Consider the following 21,727-nt stretch of genomic DNA (forward strand, 5'->3'; position numbering starts at 1 on the left):
CTATTAAAAATTATGAATTTAATCATTAAACTATAGTTTTAACACTCCCATCACGTGTGGTCTTAATAAGAAGCACTCAATACACGTAGAATTTTTAATATTTTAAATAGGAGGTAAAGTAAAGTCAAGGATCAAACTTGGGACCTTCTGCTCTGAGTTTAGTCACTGTCTCCTCCACTCCACCTTTAATTTAAAATTTCACATATTGGGCCCTCACCTATTAAAGGAGAGTTTGAGCCCATACGTGAGGGGAAGTATTATAAATATATGGTTAAATAATTGAATTTATCATTTCTTAAGAGTTTAAACTTTTGGGACAATCAGATATAATTTAACACAGAACTACTTACTACATAGCATGCACAGTAACAATAGCAACATATGGCTACAACACAAACATATTACAATTTTTACAAGCTGGGATAAATAGATTCATCTAAACGAGTGAATCTGTTTTGACACAATTAATAAGTGAGTCTATTCTATATTAACCTGCATAACACGTAATCAACCCAAAATAATTCATTCACTCAAAATTGTGAAATAGAAGCCTTCAGACAGCAGCTGTTACAAGACAAACTTCGATGGCGCAGTCTTTGCAAATTCAGGAGAAGCTGGGATTGGGGTGGTTATGAGGAACTCACGGGGTCAAGTCTTGGCTTCCCTCTTTGAAAAAATCCCAAATCCTTACTCTATTGCTGTTTTGGAACTATTGGCAGCAAGGCGTGCTATTTCTTTCATCAAGGAGGTTGGTTTGGATAATTCTATCCTAAAAGGTGACTCTGAAATCTTTATCAATGCTCTCAAAAACGGCGATATGTTCAACTCAGTATATGGACATCTTCTCATAGACACCTTGTCTCTTTTAAACTCTTTGAAGAGTTGGTCGCTCTCTCATACACTTAGGCTAGGCAATGCTATAGCAAATGCTTTAGCTAGGAGAGCTGAATTTTCTTTTCCGCTTTTTATATCTGGTTGGAGTCTGTTCCTCAAATATAGCTAACTTTGTTAATGCTGATTTACCAGCTTCTTGAATAATACATCCGAATGGACTGTTTCTTAAAAAGAAATATAAATATAAATAAATATCATTTTACCCAATGTAAATATGAATTTTGTTGGAGCATTTTAATATTAAATAATTAAAATGAATAAATTTTATAACATAAATGTAAAGATGTGAGAGTGAATGTGGAAGATGAGGAGTTAGTGAAAATGTTTAATCCCATATTGAAAAGGAGAGAGACTATTTTGTTCTTTTTAATTGTGGTGATTAATAGGCTAATATGAATTGTCTCAAATATTGGGCCAGATACGTGCGCAAGGGGGAGGTGAAGGGTGGAGGTGTCAAATTTGGAAATGAATCAGCACCTTGGATCCTCTTACTTGACAGCCCATTCAAAGTAATTACCATATCCGTTAGTGAGAAAATTGCCCGAATTAATATTCCATTTTTATTATGGAAAATAATGAGCCATTAACCCACTTAATGGACTATCCGTTTGGGCCTTTTCATTATTCAGAAAAACTCCTTATCTCACCATTAATTATGTAACTCTAGCCCATCAGAATAAGATCCAACATTTAATCTTGTAACACCCACTATATCAGAATAATAGACCTAATTAATCATATTAATTTGGGTAGTAATTTCGTGAGGCCCATTGAGCCTATAAATAGACCCATTCAGACACAATCCAAGTTACTGCAATATACACTAAAAAATAGAGAGATTCTTGGCAAAGAAGGGTGTTCTTTCTGGTGGAGCTTTGGGCTTGAACACTTTGTGCAGAGGTTGTTCTAGCCATACGACATTTGTTGGGCTGTTGTATCTTGGGGGAGACAAGTCAGAGATGGTCTACATCGGCTACAAAGTTTAGCCAACCAAGGGCTTGAATCTCCTTAAAGAGAGCGAGTGTCGCACCTCAGTCCAAATAGTGTTGTGTAATCTCTTTCTTTAAACTAATAAAAAATAAGAAGTATTATTCAGTTTCTCTTCGTGTTATTTCCATTATCATTGTGTTTGCACCAACAATTTTAAGGAGCTTCAACACATGGAGCCTACACAAGAGAAACCAAATAAGCCTGTTGGAGATCTCAACAAGCCCTTTCGCTTTAAGGGAGCCCACTTCAAAAGGTGGAAAGGAAAGGTCCTCTTCTACTTGAGCCTTCTCAAAGTTGCCTACATCCTCTTTAAGAAGAATCCGTCAAAGATTCCTACCGATGAGATGAGTGACGAAGAATATATTCTTCATCAAGAAAAAATAGATAAGTATACAAAAGATGAATATAATTGTCACTCTTATCTATTGAATTGTCTTGCCGATCATTTCTATCATTATTATGATACAACTTACAAGTCTGCTGAAAAAATTTGGAAAGCTTTACAAAGCAAGTATGATACCGAGGAGGCAAGTGCAAAGAAGTATGCTGCTAGTAGATTTTTCCGTTACCAAATGGTGGATGGAAAATCGGTGGTGGATCAAGCACAAGACTTCCAAATGATTGTAGCAGAGTTGAGATCCGAAGGTATAAAGATTGGAGACAATTTGGTGGTAGCTGGCATAATTGACAAACTACCACAATCTTGGAGAGAGTTCCAAAAGATTTTGCGGCACAAACAAAAGGAGACATCCTTGGAGACCTTGATCACACGCATCCGTGTGGAGGAGGAGGCTAGAGGACAAGATGCACTCATGACACAAGAGAGCAATGGTAATTCCACCACAAAGGTAAACCTTATTTCATCCAATAATAATATGCCCAAAAATCATTTTCCTAGAAATGGTCAATTGAAGCCAAAAAAGAAAGCCTTTAAAAACAATAATAGATCACCTCAAGGAAGGGGAAACCCGAATAAAAATTACAATAAGAACCAAGGACCTCCTTCACAAGATCAATTTAATAGATCCTGTTTTGTCTGTGGCAAGAGTGGGCATATTGCTTGATTTTGCAAATTTCGAAAACGTGAATCTGTCCCGCAGGCTAACGTAACCGAAGAGCCTTTAGTGGCTATGATTACAGACATCAATATGGTGCAATATGTTGAAGGGTGGTGGGCAGATTCTGGTGCTAATAGGCACATCTGCTATGACAAAAATTGGTTCAAGTTGTACACTCCTTTTGAAGAAGAAAAAACTGTTATGCTTGGTGACTCTAGCAAAACCAAGGTTCTTGGGAGTGGTGAGGTTAAATTGAAATTCACTTATGGACGTGCGCTAACATTGAAATATGTACTTCACACTCCGTCCATGAGGAAGAATTTGATGTCAAGTTTTTTGCTTAACAAGGCTGGCTTCAAGCAAACTATGGAATCTGATAATTATGTAATCACTAAAAAGGGATTATTTGTGGAAAATGGTTATGCTTGTGATGGAATGTTTAAATTAAATGTTGAGAATAATAAAGTATCTACCAGTTCAGTTTATATGCTTTCTTCTGTTAATTTTTGGCATGCTCGTTTGTGTCATATAAATAGTAGATATGTGAGAATCATGAGTAGTTTAGGATTAATTCCAAGATTGTCAAAAGATTTTGAAAAATGTGAAACTTGTAGTCAAGCTAAGATTACAAAAAGGCCTCATAAAAGTGTTGTAAGAAATACCGAATTGCTTGAGTTAATTCACTCCGATTTATGTGAATTTGAGGGAATTTTAACTCATGGAGGAAATAGATATATTATCACTTTTATTGATGATTTCTCAAATTATACAACTATTTATTTGTTGAAAAATAAAAGTGATGCTTTTGAAAATTTTCAAGATTTTTTAAAAGAAGTTGAAAATCAATTCAGTAGAAAAATAAAAAAGAATAAGAAGTGATAAAGGCCGTGAGTATGAATCAAGTGCATTCAACTCATTTGTTCAGTCTTTGGGAATTATCCACGAAACTACTACACCATATTCACCTGCTTCTAATGATGTGGCTGAAAAAAAAAATAGAACTTTAATTGAGTTAACAAATGTCATGTTAATTGAATCTGGTGCACCTTTACATTTTTGGGGCGAAACTATTTTAACTGCATGTCATGTTTTAAATAGGGTGCCACATAAAAAGTCACACACCACACCTTTTGAGATGTGGAAATGACATAAGCCAAATTTGGGATATTTGAGAGTATGGGGTTGTCTTGCTTATGTAAAGTTTACTGACCCTAAAATACCTAAATTAGGTATAAGAGCTACTACCTGTGCTTTTCTTGGTTATGCATTTAATAGTGCAGCCTATAGATTTTTTGATCTTGAAAACAAAATAATTTTTTAATCTGGTGATGCAATTTTTCATGAAGAAAAATTTCCTTTTAAATTGAAAAATAGTGGGAGTAAAGAAAATATTTTGTCACAACATAGTTCTTCTACTTCACATCTACAAAATCAAGAAAATCTTGAAATGGAACCTCGAAGAAGTAAAAGAGCTAGAGTTGAAAAGGATTTTGGTCCTGATTATTATGTTTTTAATACTGAGGAAAATCCCCAAAATTTAAAAGAGGCCTTAACATCACCTGATGCTATATTTTGGAAAGAGGCTGTAAATGATGAGATGGAATCTCTAATTTCTAATAAAACTTGAAAATTAGTAGATCTTCCACCGGGTTGTAAGACCATAGGTTGTAAATGGGTCCTTAGAAAAAAGTTGAAACCGGATGGATCAATAGATAAGTTTAAAGCTAGACATGTTGCAAAAGGCTTTAAACAAAAAGCTGATCTTGATTTCTTTGATACATTTTCTCCGGTAACAAGAATTACATCTATTAGATTGTTAATTGCTATTGCTGCAATTTTTTATTTGAAAATTCATCAAATAGATGTAAAAACTGCTTTTTTAAATGGGGACCTAGAGGAAGAGATTTATATGGATCAACCAGAAGGTTTTGTAGAGCCTGGACAAGAAAGCAAGGTATGTAAGCTAACTAAATCCCTATATGGCTTAAAACAAGCACCTAAACAGTGGCATGAAAAGTTTGATTCCTGCATGATTGAGAATGGTTATAAATCAAATGAATGTGATAAATGTATTTATTCTAAATCATGGAATAATTTACATGTTATTATTAGCCTCTATGTGGATGATATGTTAATTTTTGGCTCAAATATGCATGTTATAAATGAGACAAAAAATATGCTTAAAAGCCATTTTGATATGAAATATCTTGGTGGGGCTAATTTTATTTTGGGCATGAAAATTACAAAAACATGTGATGGAATATATCTTGATCAATCACATTATATTGATAAAATATTGAGAAAATATAATTTTCATGATCACAAAAGTGAAGCTACTCCTTTTGATTCTAGTGTTCATTTATTTCCTGTGAATAATGATGATGAGATTTTTAATCAAAAGGATTATGCTAGCATCATTGGTAGTTTGCGTTATGCTACTGATTGTACTAGACCTGACATTGCATATGCAGTAGGAGTGCTAAGCAGATTTACTAGCAAGCCAAGTAAAGATCATTGGCTAGCTATTGAGCAATTCATGAGATATTTAATTGGTACCAAAAGTTATGGCTTGTTTTATAAAAAATACCCTGCTGTGATTGAAGGTTTTAGTAATGCCGATTGGAATACTTTGTCAAGTGATTCTCTCCCTACCACTGGTTATATTTTTACCTTAGGTAGTGGTGCCATTTGTTGGAAATCTAAAAAGCAAACAATAATTGCTAATTCAACAATGGAAGCTGAATTAATAGCATTAGCTTCAGCTAGTGAAGAGGCAAATTGGCTTAGAGATTTGTTATATGAAATTTCACTTTGGGAAAAGCCAATTCCACCTATATTAATTCATTGTGATAGCACTGCTGCAATTGGTAGAGTTAGAAACCGTTATTACAATGGTAAATCCAGACCTATAAGAAGAAAGCACAGTACCGTGCGATCTTATTTGAGTAGTGGCATCATAACTGTGGATTATATTAAATCTAATGATAATCTTGCAAATCCATTTACCAAGGCATTGGCAAAAGATAGAGTCTGGAATACATCAAGGGAGATGGGACTGAAGTCCATAGAATCATGAGCCATGTATGAGGATACCCAACCCAAAGACCAGAGATCCTGAGAATTGGGTTCAATGAGAAAAACGAATCATACAATGGTCGTAAGAAATGCACAATTTATTTTTTTTAATTATTTATTTTGTAAATAATTTTTTAATTGTTTATCCCCATGATGTAAGTGCATTTATCCTGTAATGTGGAGAGGTTGAGTAAAAAACTCTTAATGAAATTTGTAGCTCGTATGAGTGGGGTGTCAGAATTACAGGAGCACCCTTGACAAAATTTCACCTATGTGAGTGTGGGGGTGGGGCCGCTCCCTATGAGATTTGGACTTAATCTCAAATACACTCATGAAACCGGGATCAGTACATGGCCGTAAAGTGCTAGCTGTAAAAGCTCATGTCAACACCTGGGTTGTTATGTGTAAGCAGTGACGTTTAATTTCCCTAAATCAGTCCTAATTCAAGTCGGAGACCACTACAACTCTGGAGTTAAGATTGCTGTTTTACTAAGTGAAGGTTCAATGCAGAGCACACCTTCATGATGCATAGTGACCCATCTTTGCCTGGTAATCTCTCTTAAACTAAAAATTTAATATTAAAATGAGTGGGGGATTGTTGGAGCATTTTAATATTAAATAATTAAAATGAATAAATTTTATAACATAAATGTAAAAATGTGGGAGTGAATGTGGAAGATGAGGAGTTAGTGAAAATGTTTAATCCCACATTGAAAAGGAGAGAGACTATTTTGTGCTTTTTAATTGTGGTGATTAATGGGCTAACATGAATTATCTCAAATATTGGGCCAGATACGTGCGCAAGGGGGAGGTGAAGGGTGGAGGTGTCAGATTTGGAAATGAATCAGCACCTTGGATCCTCTTACTTGACAGCCCATTCAGAGTAATTACCATATCCGTTGGTGAGAAAATGGCCCGAATTAATATTCCATTTTTACTATGGAAAATAATGAGCCATTAACCCACTTAATGGACTATCCATTTGGGCCTTTTCATTATTCAGAAAAACTCCTTATCTCACCATTAATTGTGTAACTCTAGCCCATCAGAATAATATCCAACATTTAATCTTGTAACACCCACTATATCAGAATAATAGACCTAATTAATCATATTAATTTGGGTAGTAATTTCGTGAGGCCCATTAAGCCTATAAATAGACCCATTCAGACACAATCCAAGTTACTGCAATATACACAAAAAAATAAAGAGATTCTTGGCAAGGAAGGGTGTTCTTTCTGGTGGAGTTTTGGGCTTGAACACTTTGTGCAGAGGTTGTTCTAGCCATACGACACTTGTTGGGCTGTTGTATTCTGGGGGAGACAAGTCAGAGACGGTCTGCACTGGCTACAAAGTTTAGCCAACTAAGGGCTTGAATCTCCTTAAAGAGAGCGAGTGCCGCGCCTCAGTCCAAATAGTGTTATGTAATCTCTTTCTTTAAACTAATAAAAATAAGAAGTATTATTCAGTTTCTCTTCGTGTTATTTCCATTATCATTGTGTTTGCACCAACAAATTTTAAATATAAAATTGATATTGAAATAAATGTATTGGTTATATTGATCAACTCTTCATTTCAGTTCATTTTTTAAAATAGGTTGAAATAAATCATGTCCATGTTCACACAGTATAAGTGTCTGCATGGGACAAGCTGAAAATTTTAACTTATTTGCAATTTCAGGTTATTTTTGCTACTATTTATGAGTCCCACTGTATTTTTCGGTATTATTTATGGGTCTCACTGTACTATTCAACTAACTTTTACCTTTATCTACAGTACTTTTAGCAAAAAGTTTTCAATTTCAGCTAAATAAGTTGTTCCCAAATTAACACTAAGTTTATTAATCAACTTGAAATGAGTCGTGCTTGTATCAACCCCAACACGACTTGTATATATATTAAGTGTGTTACATGAGTCGTATTAAGCTAATTAACTCACTGGATAAACTGATCATGTTAAGATTGAGAGGTTTTGGCATTTGATATGATTAGTAAATGAGTCAGATTAGGATTAGGTCATATAATTGAATATCTTTCTCTCAACACAACGCATACATGACCTACTACCACGAATTGTCATCCATCCCCTGCATGTATCCTTTACATACTTTCTAAGCTCTTGAGTCAATTGTTGTTGAAAATTCTTTCGGAATTTCCAACTTACAAAATGTGAGTGGTAATTTATAACAACCATTCACAATTTGTGAGCCCACTATGTGTTTTTATACACCATAATTAACGCTATAGCCCTTAGGCCCCTTGCGGATAAAATAATTCGTTAAATATGGAGGGCTATCTAATGAATATATCATAAATGTGACATACATGTGAGGCTCAGTCCACCTACGAACCATATATATATATATATATATATGAAAATGAAAGACTCATTATTTCAAACTTTTAATTAATTATCTTTTAAGTCCTTGTTAGCTTTAAGTCTTTGCCAATATAATAGAACCACATTTTTTTTTTAATAAATATAAAGAACCACATAATTCATACAACATAATAGAACTACATAATTCGTATAAGATTTATCTTTTTTTAAGAGGGTCGGCTAAAGCCAGCCAAAGGCCATCCCTATAAGGCTATAATATAGTACTCGATAAATTATCTTGATATAACCATGATGAATATAATACATTCATGACATTTTCACAATAAATTTTAAGTGCCAAATTATTACTAATTATAATATATATTTATCACTTATATTTCTTTTTTATCCATCAATAATAGTTTATCACTTAAAATTTGTTGTGAAAATATTGTAAATGTAATATTTCTAAAAAGCAAATGCAAAAGAGTAGAGTAGGATCCCCTGTTCCTCTCTGTCAATAGACCCAAAAATAGTCACTACTCACAAGAGAAACATAATTTCATTTGGTAACATTGGAGACTGGCCCATTTGTTTTAATGTCATCAAGCTAGTGGCCCTTGCGGTTGAAGTTAGTTTTCAAAGTTATAAGTAGCATCATCAATCCCTGCTTTAAAGATAATGTAAGTCAACAAGCTCAATTACAACGTTAGCTTAACAACTAAAATATTAGCATGGAAGTCAGTCAACCAGCTCAATTAAAGATAAATAATTCAATTCTTTGAAAGCAAAAAAGCAGAATGAGAAATTAATCAATTTTGATTTCTCCTCTAGTTTCTCCATTTCATGGGGATAGATACAATTACATTAACAAACAAAAATTGGTATATGAGCTTGTCTAATGATATATATATATATATATATATATATATATATATATATATATATATATATATATATATATATATATGTATCTCTCTCTCTCTCTCTCTTTGTTTCTTTACTTCAACTGAATGGCTAGTGCTTTGGCACAAAATTATGTAAGGAATATGTCGGGATATATAAGAAATTTTCTTTTTTATAGAATAGATATTGAATATTATGGTTTTGTATGATGTTATATATAGACTACCATGGCTTTTATTATATAATGTATTAGTTTTAGGATTATCATATATGTCTGATTGGAATTTTTTTTTTTTTTTTTTTGAGGGAATGCCTTTTTTTTTCTTTTTCTTTTTTTCTTTTTGAGAGAAAACGAGAGTAGACTTTATTAATTGGAGATCATGATATACAATGGAGAAGAGAGAGAAGGACATTCTATTAACTAAATAGTGACCCCCTCATTCTCTTTTGCAATACTAGCATACGCTAGAGTAACATGATTACATCGTAAAGAAAATAAAAGAAAAAAGAAAAAAAGAACAAAGAAAAAAGAAAATCTTCAAAATCCAAACTACTGTAAGAAAAACGAATCTTCACTTCAGAATCTCCGGATGCCTAGAAAACCAGAAAAGTGCCAAATGATGCCTTCTTAATTTACAAGGACATCAAAATGATTGAGTTTTTTTTTTCCCTAACTTAGGAGCGTCATTATGCTTGGCAGGGTTGCCTTGCAACCTCCGCCAATCCCATAGTTGATACAACACCTTGCTCATTCTCCACAACTTTATGCTTCTTTTCTCCCTTGACATCTGTGGCCTTCTTATTCAAGTTTTCTGCTTGCTTCCTTTTTTGCCCAGGTTCCACGTCAACAAATGAAGAATTACTAAAATTCTGGGGTCTTGTAGTAAGCCTATTCCAACTCATTATTGCTTTTGAGCTTTCAAGTGTAGACTTCCCCATGGACTCAACTACTTTTGGGCTATGCATGGATTCACTCACACCATTATCTTTATTACCACTTCTTTTGGGTCGGCCCTTACTAGTACCCTTGCTACCTTGCCCGTTACCGCAACTAACCTTAAAATGTATCTCTAGTCCCTCAAAACCCACTTTGAATCCCATTTCAGATGCTACCCCACTAGAGTTAACATTATCCTTATCCACCTTTGTTTTCAAATTCCACTTTTCATTCATGGGATTATCTTTCGTGACTTCCACTTCTATTAGATCACATCCATTATTATCTTGAAACCCTGTAGGATCAGGTTGGTTAACTTTTGAATTTGAAACCACCAAATCTGCATTGATAGTTGTATCAATATCAAGGATTAACTCCTCAAAAACTGGTGTGTGCTTCCACAACACCTGATTCTCGGTTGTTATTCTCGTTTCACCACTCACCGCGTCTTTAACATTTCCGACGTCCTCCGTGGCTAAACCTTCCATCGGCACTGCTGCAGTCACAGTTGACTCCTCTCGGTTTACATAATCCACCTCCCTACTTGTGACAACTTGATAATCCTACTCGACATCGCTCTTCTTGAGATTTCTATGGATGACTTTGGACGTTCTGAATCAAAACCGTTAACCTCGACTATTGTTTTCCTTGCTGGATTGAACTGAGGTGCTCTAATCCACAGGCCAAATTGTTGTTCGTCTACCGTCAGTGTTCCTCTGCTACTAAGCCATTATACACAGTCTTTGTCGTCGTGTGATACAAGCCCGCACCAGTAACAAATATTCAGTAAACGCTCGTATTAAAACGCAACCCATCCCTCGCTATTTTGGTCCCACGAGATTTTTCGGCCTGCATAGTGGTTTAGAGATATCCATTTCCACCGTTACCCTCATGAAACTACCTCCTTTCATCTCACCAACATCCTTCAGTTTGGTGATAGTACCTATAGTTTCTCCGATACTAAGTGCAGCATCTATTGTCAACAATGAGAAAGGGAGGTTGTGGAGTTGAATCCAAAAGGCCGTCTTGTCAAAATAGAGATCTTGGATCGGAACAATACCATTGTATCTTTGAAAAACCTCTAAGTGTCTATCAAAAGCCCACGGTGCTCCTTGCATGACCTTCTCTACATCCACGTCCATTTCAAAAGCTAGCAACAGTATATTATTTCCTCCATCAGACACCTCAAAGTTACCCCGAGTATGCCATAGTGGTCAAAAAGTCTTTACCACAGCCTCAACATTTAATGATCTACAAGTAAAGAACTTAGCAGCTAACACGAAATCTAATTTTTTTTCTTTCCCCTTGAGAGGTCCACCTTAATATCTTCAACCTCCGACAGAGACAATGTTTTCCACTTTTGAGCCAAATTCTCCATGTTATGACCTTGTGGATAACCACGGCCACAACCCGAGGAACAGAAAAACCACACACAAACCCTACTAGTTCTACAACTAGAGGGTACACAACGTCCTTCTCAATGAGAAGGGAAACTCTATGCTACAGTGGAGAGAGCAGAGCTACCTCCTCCTAAGAACTATCATTATCATCAGATATTATTGTTTTGAGGGAATGTTTGATTGGATTTTGCAAGGACCTTTCTTTTTGTTTTTTTTTTTTTTTGGCAAAGGTCCACTTGGTATCCTAGTTAACAAAATAATCTAAGCAATATCTAGTGCATGCCCTTTTAAAAAAATTTATAAATAAATCTTATTCTCATCTCTTGTAGCCCAAGCCTACTTTTTTTTTTTTTTTTTTTGATAGTCAACATTTAAAATTCATTAAACCGAATTGGAAACCATACAATTTACATCCTTGATCACTTGATCTACAATCATCGGTGGAATATCCTCCACCCAAATAACACTGTTGTTTACAAAATTAGCATTCCTCGCTAGTATATGAGCCGCTGTGTTGCAACCTCTGCGAGTGTGAGTCACCTCCCATGCCTCAAAACAACGCAAGCCCAGCCTCGCTCCTTCAACCACTTTCCGGATGCTGCTTTGGCACAAGTCAGGATGACAAAAGGAATTAACCACCCCTAGAGAGTCACTCTCCACAACAATCTGGTTTAGGCACAGATCCCTTGCAAAATGAACTCCCTCTTCCACGGCCATTGCCTCAACTTCTAGCGCCCCCAGCGGAAACTCCAAACGCCTGCACAGAGCCCCCATAATCTGACCCTTCTCATTCCTGATCACCACCCCAATGCCGCAACTTCCAGTTTCCTTAAAAACCGCACCATCCGTATTAACCTTATACCAATCATGCTTTGGAGGTAGCCAACCATGCGAAGAAACAGAGTTGCCCCTGCTCAGCGGTGTCTTCTCCTCCGTGATCTCTGCAACATAACTAGCCACAAACTGAATGAGCTCCTCCTTATCCTTGCTCCGTCCTCCATGTGTCACCGTATTTCTGTTATACCACAAACTCCACGCCGTCACTGCAAAAAACACCCAATTAATATTTGGGCAAGCCTCCACCAACACCCACACAACATTCAAAAACTCATTCACAGGTCCGGGCAATGAAGGGATTTTAATTTTCGATCCACTCCATACTTCCTTTGCAAAAGTGCAGTCCCAAAGGATATGCCCTGACGTCTCCCTATCCCCACACAATGCGCAGCAGTCCCCACAATCGACCCCTCTCATCTTCAGCCTATTTCTGGTAGGGAGTATGTTCTTGCACGCCTTCCACATAAAACACTTTATTTTGCTTGGGCACTTCAATTGCCACACCATTTTCCAAATAGCTTTCATTTTCGAATTGTCGGAATTACAGACCTGATCGTACCCTATCTTCCTTTCCTTTGTGCACCTCTCGCGCTACCCAATATGCACTTTTACCGTAAAATTTTCCACTTGAAGTCCCACCCCATATGACCGAATCATCAGCGGCAACCGAACTCGATTGGAATACCTGCATCACGCCTCTGCCTCATGCGGCAGGAATAAGCGTCTGACCTTTGTTGCATTCCAACACCTCCTTTCCGTGTCAATGAGGTCCGATACCCTCTCTTCCTTGTACTGAATCTTCTGCGGGCTGATTACTTTGGAAGAGTTAGACCTTGGGATCCATCTGTCCTTCCAGATATGGATTCTCTGCCCATTCCCAACACACCACCTAGATCCCGTCTTTATTATATCCCTTGCTGCCAGAATACTCCTCCACGCATAGGAGGGTTTTCTTCCCACTTGAGCCTCTAAGAATGATCCCTGTGCAAAATACTTAGCTTTATACACTCTATGAACTAATGAGTTTGGATGCTCCAATATTCTCCAACCTTGCTTCGCTAAAAGGGCGAGATTGAACGCCTTAAGATCCCTAAACCCCATACCACCCTCGGCCTTTGGTTTGCATAATTTCTCCCAAGAAACCCAAGCCAATCTCCTTTCCTTTTCTTTTTGACCCCACCAGAAGTTTCCCATCATCGAGTTCAATTCTTTACACAAGGAGTCCGGGAGCTTAAACACACTCATAGTGTAAGTAGGGGTGGCTTGAGCGACGGCCTTAATGAGAATCTCTCTACCCCCATTAGATAAAAGCTTACCCTTCCATCCCGCAATCCTTCTACCCACCTGGTCTTTTATCCGCTGAAATGCCGTCCTCTTTCCCCTCCCCACTAGCGGAGGCAACCCCAAATATTTCTCATGGTGTCGGATTATCTCAGCCCCTAACCTTTGCTTGACTTGGTTTTGTACTTCTTGACTGGTAGTCCTACTAAAATATAAAGCTGTTTTCTCTTTATTGATTTTTTGACCTGAGACCCGTTCGTAGTCCTCCAACACCTTCAATACCCTTTCACACTCCAATATAGATGCTCTACAAAAGATAATACTATCGTCAGCAAATAGCAAATGCGAGACCCTAGGAGCTCCTCTCCTTACTGCCACTCCTTTAATGCGTCCTTCTTCCTCTTCCTTCTTCAACATTGCCGACAAACCTTCTGCACACAGGAGGAATAAATATGGAGAGATTGGATCTCCTTGCCGGAGGCCCCTTGAAGGAACTATCTTCCCTTTGGGCACCCCATTAATTAGAACCGAGTAGGAAACCGTACTTACACACATCAACATAAGGGCTATCCATTTTTCATGAAACCCCATCTTTCTCATAATAGCTTCCAGGTAGGACCATTCAACGCGGTCGTAAGCCTTGCTCATATCAAGCTTTACTGCCATGAGAGCCTCCTTCCCCCTCCTCTTCTAATCAATACAGTGCATCGTCTCAAAAGCGACAAGCACATTGTCTATTATGGATCTACCCGGCACAAACGCACTTTGAGATTCATCAATAACCTCCTTCAAATTTTTTTTCAGCCTATTCGCAAGCACCTTAGAGATAATTTTATACACTACATTGCATAGGCTTATGGGTCTGAATTCTGTGATTTTCTGGGGAGAAGAAACCTTAGGAATTAGACAAATAAAGGTCTCATTAATTATGTTAGGCATCCTACCAGAATTTAGAATTTCCAAAACACAATTTACTACATCAGATCCTACTATATCCCAATATTGTTGATAAAATATGGGAGACATACCATCAGGCCCCGGGGCTTTCGTGGGATGCATTTGCTGAATAGCTTGCCGAATCTCCTCTGCCTTAAACTCTGCTACCAACTCCTCGTTCATTTCCTGAGAGACTCTCTTAGCTATTGCACTCAGACTAGCATCAAAATTTGAGGGGTTATCCGATCTAAATATCTTCGTGAAATAATCTAAGATTATATTTTCAATGCCCTCCTGGTCATCGGTCCAAATCCCCTGATGATTCTGCAGCCCATCAATTCTATTTTTCCTTCTTCGTTGACTAGCTGTAGCATGAAAGAACCTCGTGTTTTGGTCACCCCACTTTAGCCATAGCTCCCTAGACCTCTGTTTCCACATAATCTCTTCCCGAATATGAATCTCATTGATCTCCTTTTTCACCTCCTTAATTTCCTTTGCTCTATCCATTAATCCATCTGTGACTTCCAGCTGTTGGAGGTAACTTTTTTTCTGCCTCAGGGTATTATTAACATTTCCAAACTCCTTCCAATTCCACTCCCGCAGCTGTTCTTGGCACTGCTTTATGCGATCCATCATTGTGAACCCCGTGCTACACCTCAATGGATCCCAAGCCTCCTTTATAACCTCTCTGCATCCAGACTCCCGTATCCACATGGCCTCAAAGAAGAACCTTTTCCTAGTTGGCTTGAAAGGCTTTTTACGGCGAAGAAAGAGCGAGAGCAGACAATGGTCAGAGACCGACATAGCCACATGATGCACACTCGCATTTGGAAACATGTTAATCCAGCTCTCACTTGCCACCATCCGATCCAATCTAAGCTTTGTCCGCTGCTCCCCTTCCCTACCATTACTCCAAGTGAACCTTTGCCCGACGAAACCCAAATCAACAAGCCCACACCGACTTAAACACTCCCTAAACTCCCTCATCTGTCCTGCCTCCCTCTCCTGACCCCCTAATTTTTCATCTGAGTGGGAGATTTCGTTAAAATCACCGAACACAACCCAAGGTAAAGAACTTTGTACCTTTAACACATTCATAAGTTCCCACGAAATGTACCTTTTAGCTGTGTCGGGTTGCCCATAAAAACCCGTTGCTCGCCACGGGGTTGAAGCAGAGCCATCGTAAATCTCGACATCAATATGAGAATTAGAGCAGCTCTTGAAACGGACATCGGTGCCTTCTCTCCACAGCAGCGCTAGCCCCCCACTTCGGCCATCACTAGGAACCGTAATCCCCTGCGAATACCCCAACTTATTTTGAATTCCCTTCATTCGGTTTTTTCCGGCTTTCGTCTCCGACAGAAAAACCAGAATGGGATCTTTTGCTCTCACCTCGTCGGCGAGTGTTCGAACTGCCAAGGACGATCCCATTCCTCGACAGTTCCAGGCTAACAGACTCATTTGGCTCGGCGGTGCTGCACAGCAGCCACCGCCACACCGCCAACCTTTTTTTCTTCTCCATTTTTTTCGTGACCTCCTTTACTTCCTTTTCTACGCTTTAAGTCTCCAGAGTTTGGGTCAAGCTCCTGAAGTGGAGTTGGGCCAACCCTCTTACCTTTATTTGGGCTTCCAGTACCTTGAGCCTGCTTGTTATTTTCTCTAGCCAACCTCTTCCAATGCCTGCTAGTTGGGCTTAGGACTTCAGATGTCCAACCCATATTGTCGTCAAAACTAAAAGCTAATGGACCACCCTCTGGGGTTTTTACCTCGGGCCCATCTTCCTTCACCACTACTTCTTGACTTGGCCCCAAATTTCTTCCAGACAAAACTTCAGACCCCTGACACCCATCTTTTCCCCACTGCATTTCTTCCCCCATGCCTGGTTTGACCCCTGACTTTTCTCCACCGAATCTTCCAAAATCAGTTACCTTCTCCTCTATCTTTCCTTCCGTCCTTTTGACCTTACCTTCCTCACGTAAAGTTGCTGACACAAGCTCAGGAGTAGTTGCTGCACCCACGTCTCGTATAGGACAGCAGGCCACCTGGATTGATGTGTCAGGCACGTGACTTTTTCCTCCCTCCGTTCTTTCCCTCGTCGAGTATCTCTGCTCCGTCGTGGAAGGCGGGATTCCCACCTCTAGTTTCGAGCTCTCCCCCATATCTCTTCTTGTCCCCTGAGCTGACCCTTCCTGTCGACCTCTTCGCATTGGCTCCCCCCTTAGCCAAGCGCCGTACTGAAGCTGGCCTTCCCCTTCCTTGTTGCTGTCCGGTTGTCCATCCCGGCACTCTTTTAAGGAGTGATCCAGGAATCCACATCGGTAGCAAAAATTGGGTAATCTCTCATACATGAAATTAACCCATTTAGACTCACCCCCTTCAGTAGATATTTTTTTCCCTCGCGCCAGTCTCTTAGTTACATCCAGACGCACTCTGACTCGAAGACACTTGCTCCATTGCACTCCAGCCTCGTTCACATCCACATCTAGCACCGATCCAAGGCACGACCCAATCGCCCATCCTGTCTCTTTTGTCCTACTATTCAATGGGAGATTGTAGATCTGGACCCAGAACGGGGCCCATTTCATTTCGATTTCCTTCGGTGTCAACTCTCCTTCGTATTCTTGGATGAGGATTAGTTGTTTCTCGTAACTCCAGGGGCACATATCCAACACTTTCTTTTTATCCTTCTCATCTCCAAACTCCACCAGAAACAGCTCCTCCTCTATCTCCGAAATCTGAACCCCTTTATTAGGCTTCCACAACATTCTTAGGTTCTTCCTCAATGCATCCACATTAATGCTCCTCTGGGATAGAATCTTCATCATAGCGCAGTACTTTCCTACTTTTCTTGCAGCTCTTGTGCTTCCGCTATCCAGTTCAATTCCGGTGTCTTCTTCCTCCGTAAAAGTTAATTTCTTCCACAACTCCTCTAACTCCTCCGCCATAGAGATGAGTCCACCAATAGACTACCTATGTAATGCTTTTAAACTACCCACACACGACTCCACCAAAGGAACCACAGATCTATCACTACCTCACCCAGGGGAGGTCACTCCACCTCTTGCAAGAAACTACAAGACTCCTACTTGCTACCACGCGCCTAAGCACGAGAGCACTTTCTGTAGCCCAAGCCTACTTGAAGGGATATCTTTAGAGAAATTTTTGGAGGTGTGATTTAGAAGGCCCAATAGAGGTTTATTGGAAAAAAATAAAATAAAACTTAAATAAATGATATTTGTACGAGAAATTTCAATTGGGGTTTTTTTTAAACATAAATAAATAAAAAAGATATGTTGCAGTAAGTTGCGAGGACATGGCATTGTTTGCCACCTAACTAATGAAACGTGTAACGCCTACTATATCTTTAGAGGTGTAGAGAACCTATGTTACAGAGTCAATATTGGTTGGAAGAATGCATTTTTTTGATAAACATATCTTTCAGATATCAATGTTGGTTGGAAGAATGCATTAACTTGTCTTTCACATATCATTCACATGTTACAGGACACGGCATTTTCATTTTTCTTGTTCATAGGAAAGATAATAACAACGGGCTAATCGTAGAAATTCACTCCATATTTTAAAGATACTTGCACTTTGTATTTTAAACTATAAAAACTTGCAATTATTAACCCAATTGTGAGTTGTGACAATCCTTTAGAATATAACCCAATCTTTATTTCGGAGTTAACTTTAATAGTATTTATGATCATAGACCCTTAAATGAGAAAAATACTTTTTTGCAATTAAATTTACTTAAACGACCCCATTCTTGCCTCCCCTCTCCCCAATATGAAAATATGGTCCCATCAAATTTTTTTCTCCAATAAACACCATACTAATAACCGATCCACACACCAAATGAGATGTCACACCAGTTAGGGATGGATCTTGATGAGGCGATAAGATTTTACCACCCCCTGCATCATCAAGCCACCTGTGCTCCCAAATATTAATTGACGAACCATCTCCTATTCTCCACCTAGCACCCATACGTATCACATTCCGAGCCTGCAAAATACTCTTCCAAGCGAAAGAACTACGAGGGGTGATCTCAACATCAAGAATACTACCACTCGGAAAGAATTTTGGTTTAAAGACTTTGTAGAGTAGGGTGTTTTTCTCATGGTACAATCTCCATACCTGTTTCCCTAGAAGCGCATCATTAAATTGTCGGAGATCACGAAAACCCATACCCCCAAGAGATTTGGGTGAGCATAAGGTGGACCATTTAACCTAATGCATCTTCCTTGTATTATCCTGGTTTCCCCACCAAAATTTACGTATCATTACCTCGATATCTTTGATTAACCCGATTGGTAGACGGAACACACTCATCGAATAGGTAGGAATTGATTGTATCACGGCCTTAATCATAATTTCCTTTCCCGCTTGAAAGAGTAATCTTTCCTTCCACCCTTGCATTTTAGACCAAATTCTCTCCTTGATCTGATTGAAACATGCTTTTTTCCGTCTCCCGACAAAGGATGGCAAACCCAAGTACTTTTCATAGTGTTTGATAGCCGGAACACCCAACAGATCCTTAATCTCCTCTTGGATGACCTCAGGTGTATTTTTACTAAAAAAGAGGGTGGTTTTATTTTTGTTTACTTGCTGACCTGAAGCCACCTCGTATAAAGCGAGGATTTGTTGGATTTTGGTACACTCCGCTACCCTTGACCTGCAAAAAAGGAGGCAATCATCTGCAAAAAATAGGTGAGTAATCTTCGGGCGTCCACGACACAGAGCTAGCCCCCTAATCTCCCCCTCCTCTGCCGCCGCCTTGTTTAGAAGTGCATTTAGCCCTTCTGCACAGAAAAGGAAAAGAAAAGGAGATAGGGAGTCACCTTGCCTTAAACCTCTTGTTGGTCTAATGAAGCCTTGCGGTTCACCATTGATCAAGATCGAGTAGGTCACTGTGGTCACACATTGCATGATCATTTCCACCCAAGATTCCTGAAAGCCCATGCGTAAAAGAATTTTTTCCAAGAAAAGCCACTCCACCCTATCATAGGCTTTGCTCATATCCAATTTCAAGGCCATAAAACCTTCCTTTCCTGAGCATTGGGTTTTCATATAATGCAAGGACTCATAGGCAATCAATATGTTATCTGTTATAAGTCTGTTTGAAGTAAAGGCACTCTGAGCTTCTGATACTATAGAATTTAGAATGGGCTTCAGTCTATTAGCAATAACCTTACTAAGAATTTTATAAAGTACGTTACATAAACTTATTGGCCTAAACTCAGAGACATTCTCAGGATTGCATACTTTAGGGATCAAGGTAATGAAAGTATGGTTTATAGATTTGAGGAGTGTACCAGAGTTTAAACAAGAGAGAACAGCTTCCGAAACTTCTGTCCCAATGTCCTGCCAAAAGGTTTGGTAAAAGAGCGGGGGCATCCCATCCGGACCCGGAGCCTTAGATGGTGCCATTTGTCTAATAGCAGCTTCAACCTCGTCCCTACTGTAAGGTTTTTGTAATTCAGCATTCATATTGTTTGTCACCACCCTTTTAACTCCAGCCAAGACTTGGTCCAGGTCCATAACATCTGATTGAGTGAATAGTTTGGTATAAAAGTCCACAAAGATGTCCGATATCATCCCCTCAGCTGTCTGCCATCTGCCTTCCGAATCACGGACCCCCTTAATGAAGTTCTTTCTCTTTCTTTGTGTAGCCACCCCATGAAAATATTTTGTGTTCTTGTCTCCCTTTGCCACCCATTGAATTCTGGATCGTTGCCTCCACATTTGACTTTCCTTTTCCAGCAAAAGATTTAACTCACGACGACGCTGAACTACCACATCATAGCTTCCCCCCTTAGCAGCTGATTCCTCCGCCTTCCACAGAGATTCTTTCTTCTTTGCAATTTGTTTTTTAACGTTTCCAAAGTGATCTTTACTCCAAGCCTTCAACATCTTCTTACATTTCTTCAGTTTTTTTGCTACTCTGAACATTGGTGTGCCTTCTTGTTGAATCTGCCATGCTCTCAAAACTGTGTCGCTACACCCCCTATCGGACAACCACATTTCTTCGAATCAGAATGGCCTTCTAAACCACCTTTGGGACTCATTATTCGGGTTAAAAACCAAACTTATAGGTCTGTGATCCGATGAATGACAATGAAGGTGACGGATGATGGCTGCAGGAAATTTCGCTACCCAATCGTAATTAGCCACTCCTCTGTCTAGACGTTCCCAGATAACATACCCATGCCTCCGCCCTTGCCAAGTGAACTCTGGACCCGTATAACCAAGGTCCATGAAACCACAGAAATCCAATACGTCCCTAAAAGCTTGCACTTGGCCATTCGGTCTAATCCGACCTCCACTCTTTTCTTCGATTTTGAGGATTTCGTTGAAATCACCCATGCAACACCATGGCAAATGAGGTTTGGCACATAACATACGAAGCATCCCCCAAGCTTCATCCCTGAAGTTTGTGTCCGGCTCTCCGTAAAAACCGGTGAAACGCCATGCGTCAGGAGAACCACCATTAACTACTGAATCAATATGGTTCTTGGAGAAGCTGTCTACCCAGACAGTATTGTCTTGTTTCCACAAAAGCGCTAACCCACCGCTCCTACCCTGACTAGGGACGATAAAAAGGCCAGCATATCTGATCTTACACCGTAACCTTTCTAATATGTCCTTCTTTTCAGTCCAGGTCTCTGATAGAAAGACAATTAGGGGATCTTGTGCTCGAACTGTTGTGAAGGATCTTTTCTTGCCGGAGACAAAGTGTTGGAATGAAGAGCTCATAGACAGGAACTTCTTTCGATCAGAGGCGGAGTGTATAAAGAGTATACCTGTCAGCGTTCACACCTCAGAGGATCTGCTTGTGTGGCCTCTAACCCCAGATGGTAATTACACTGTTCGAAGTGCATACAGGTTACTAGCTTCGAAGTCCCATAATTCACAGCCTGGTACCTCAAACTCTGATGGTTCAAAGCAGCTTTGGAATGGTATTTGGAAACTGCAGGTTCCAAATATAGTCAAACACTTCATCTGGCGGGCCTCAATCGAGTCTCTACCAACCCGGTGCAATCTTCGACTCCGTCACGTGATCTCAGAGGATGTTTGCAGCTTATGTG

The 21,727-nt window shown here is 39.1% G+C and overlaps 2 protein-coding genes across 2 annotated transcripts; both read right to left on the reverse strand.

Moving 5' to 3' along the window:
• Nucleotides 1-16,090: 16,090 nt before the first annotated feature.
• Nucleotides 16,091-17,578, reverse strand: LOC142634866 (uncharacterized). Its single transcript, XM_075809116.1, has one exon. It carries the CDS (start codon nucleotides 17,576-17,578, stop codon nucleotides 16,091-16,093), a length of 1,488 nt encoding a protein of 495 aa, XP_075665231.1.
• Nucleotides 17,579-20,672: 3,094 nt separating this feature from the next.
• LOC142634867 (uncharacterized) lies at nucleotides 20,673-21,005 on the reverse strand. Its single transcript, XM_075809117.1, has one exon. The coding sequence runs from the start codon at nucleotides 21,003-21,005 to the stop codon at nucleotides 20,673-20,675; it is 333 nt and encodes a 110-aa protein (XP_075665232.1).
• Between the last annotated feature and the right edge of the window lie 722 nt (nucleotides 21,006-21,727).

The sequence above is a fragment of the Castanea sativa genome, chromosome 5 (assembly GCF_040712315.1).
Source record: "Castanea sativa cultivar Marrone di Chiusa Pesio chromosome 5, ASM4071231v1".
Taxonomy (NCBI): Eukaryota; Viridiplantae; Streptophyta; class Magnoliopsida; order Fagales; family Fagaceae; genus Castanea; species Castanea sativa.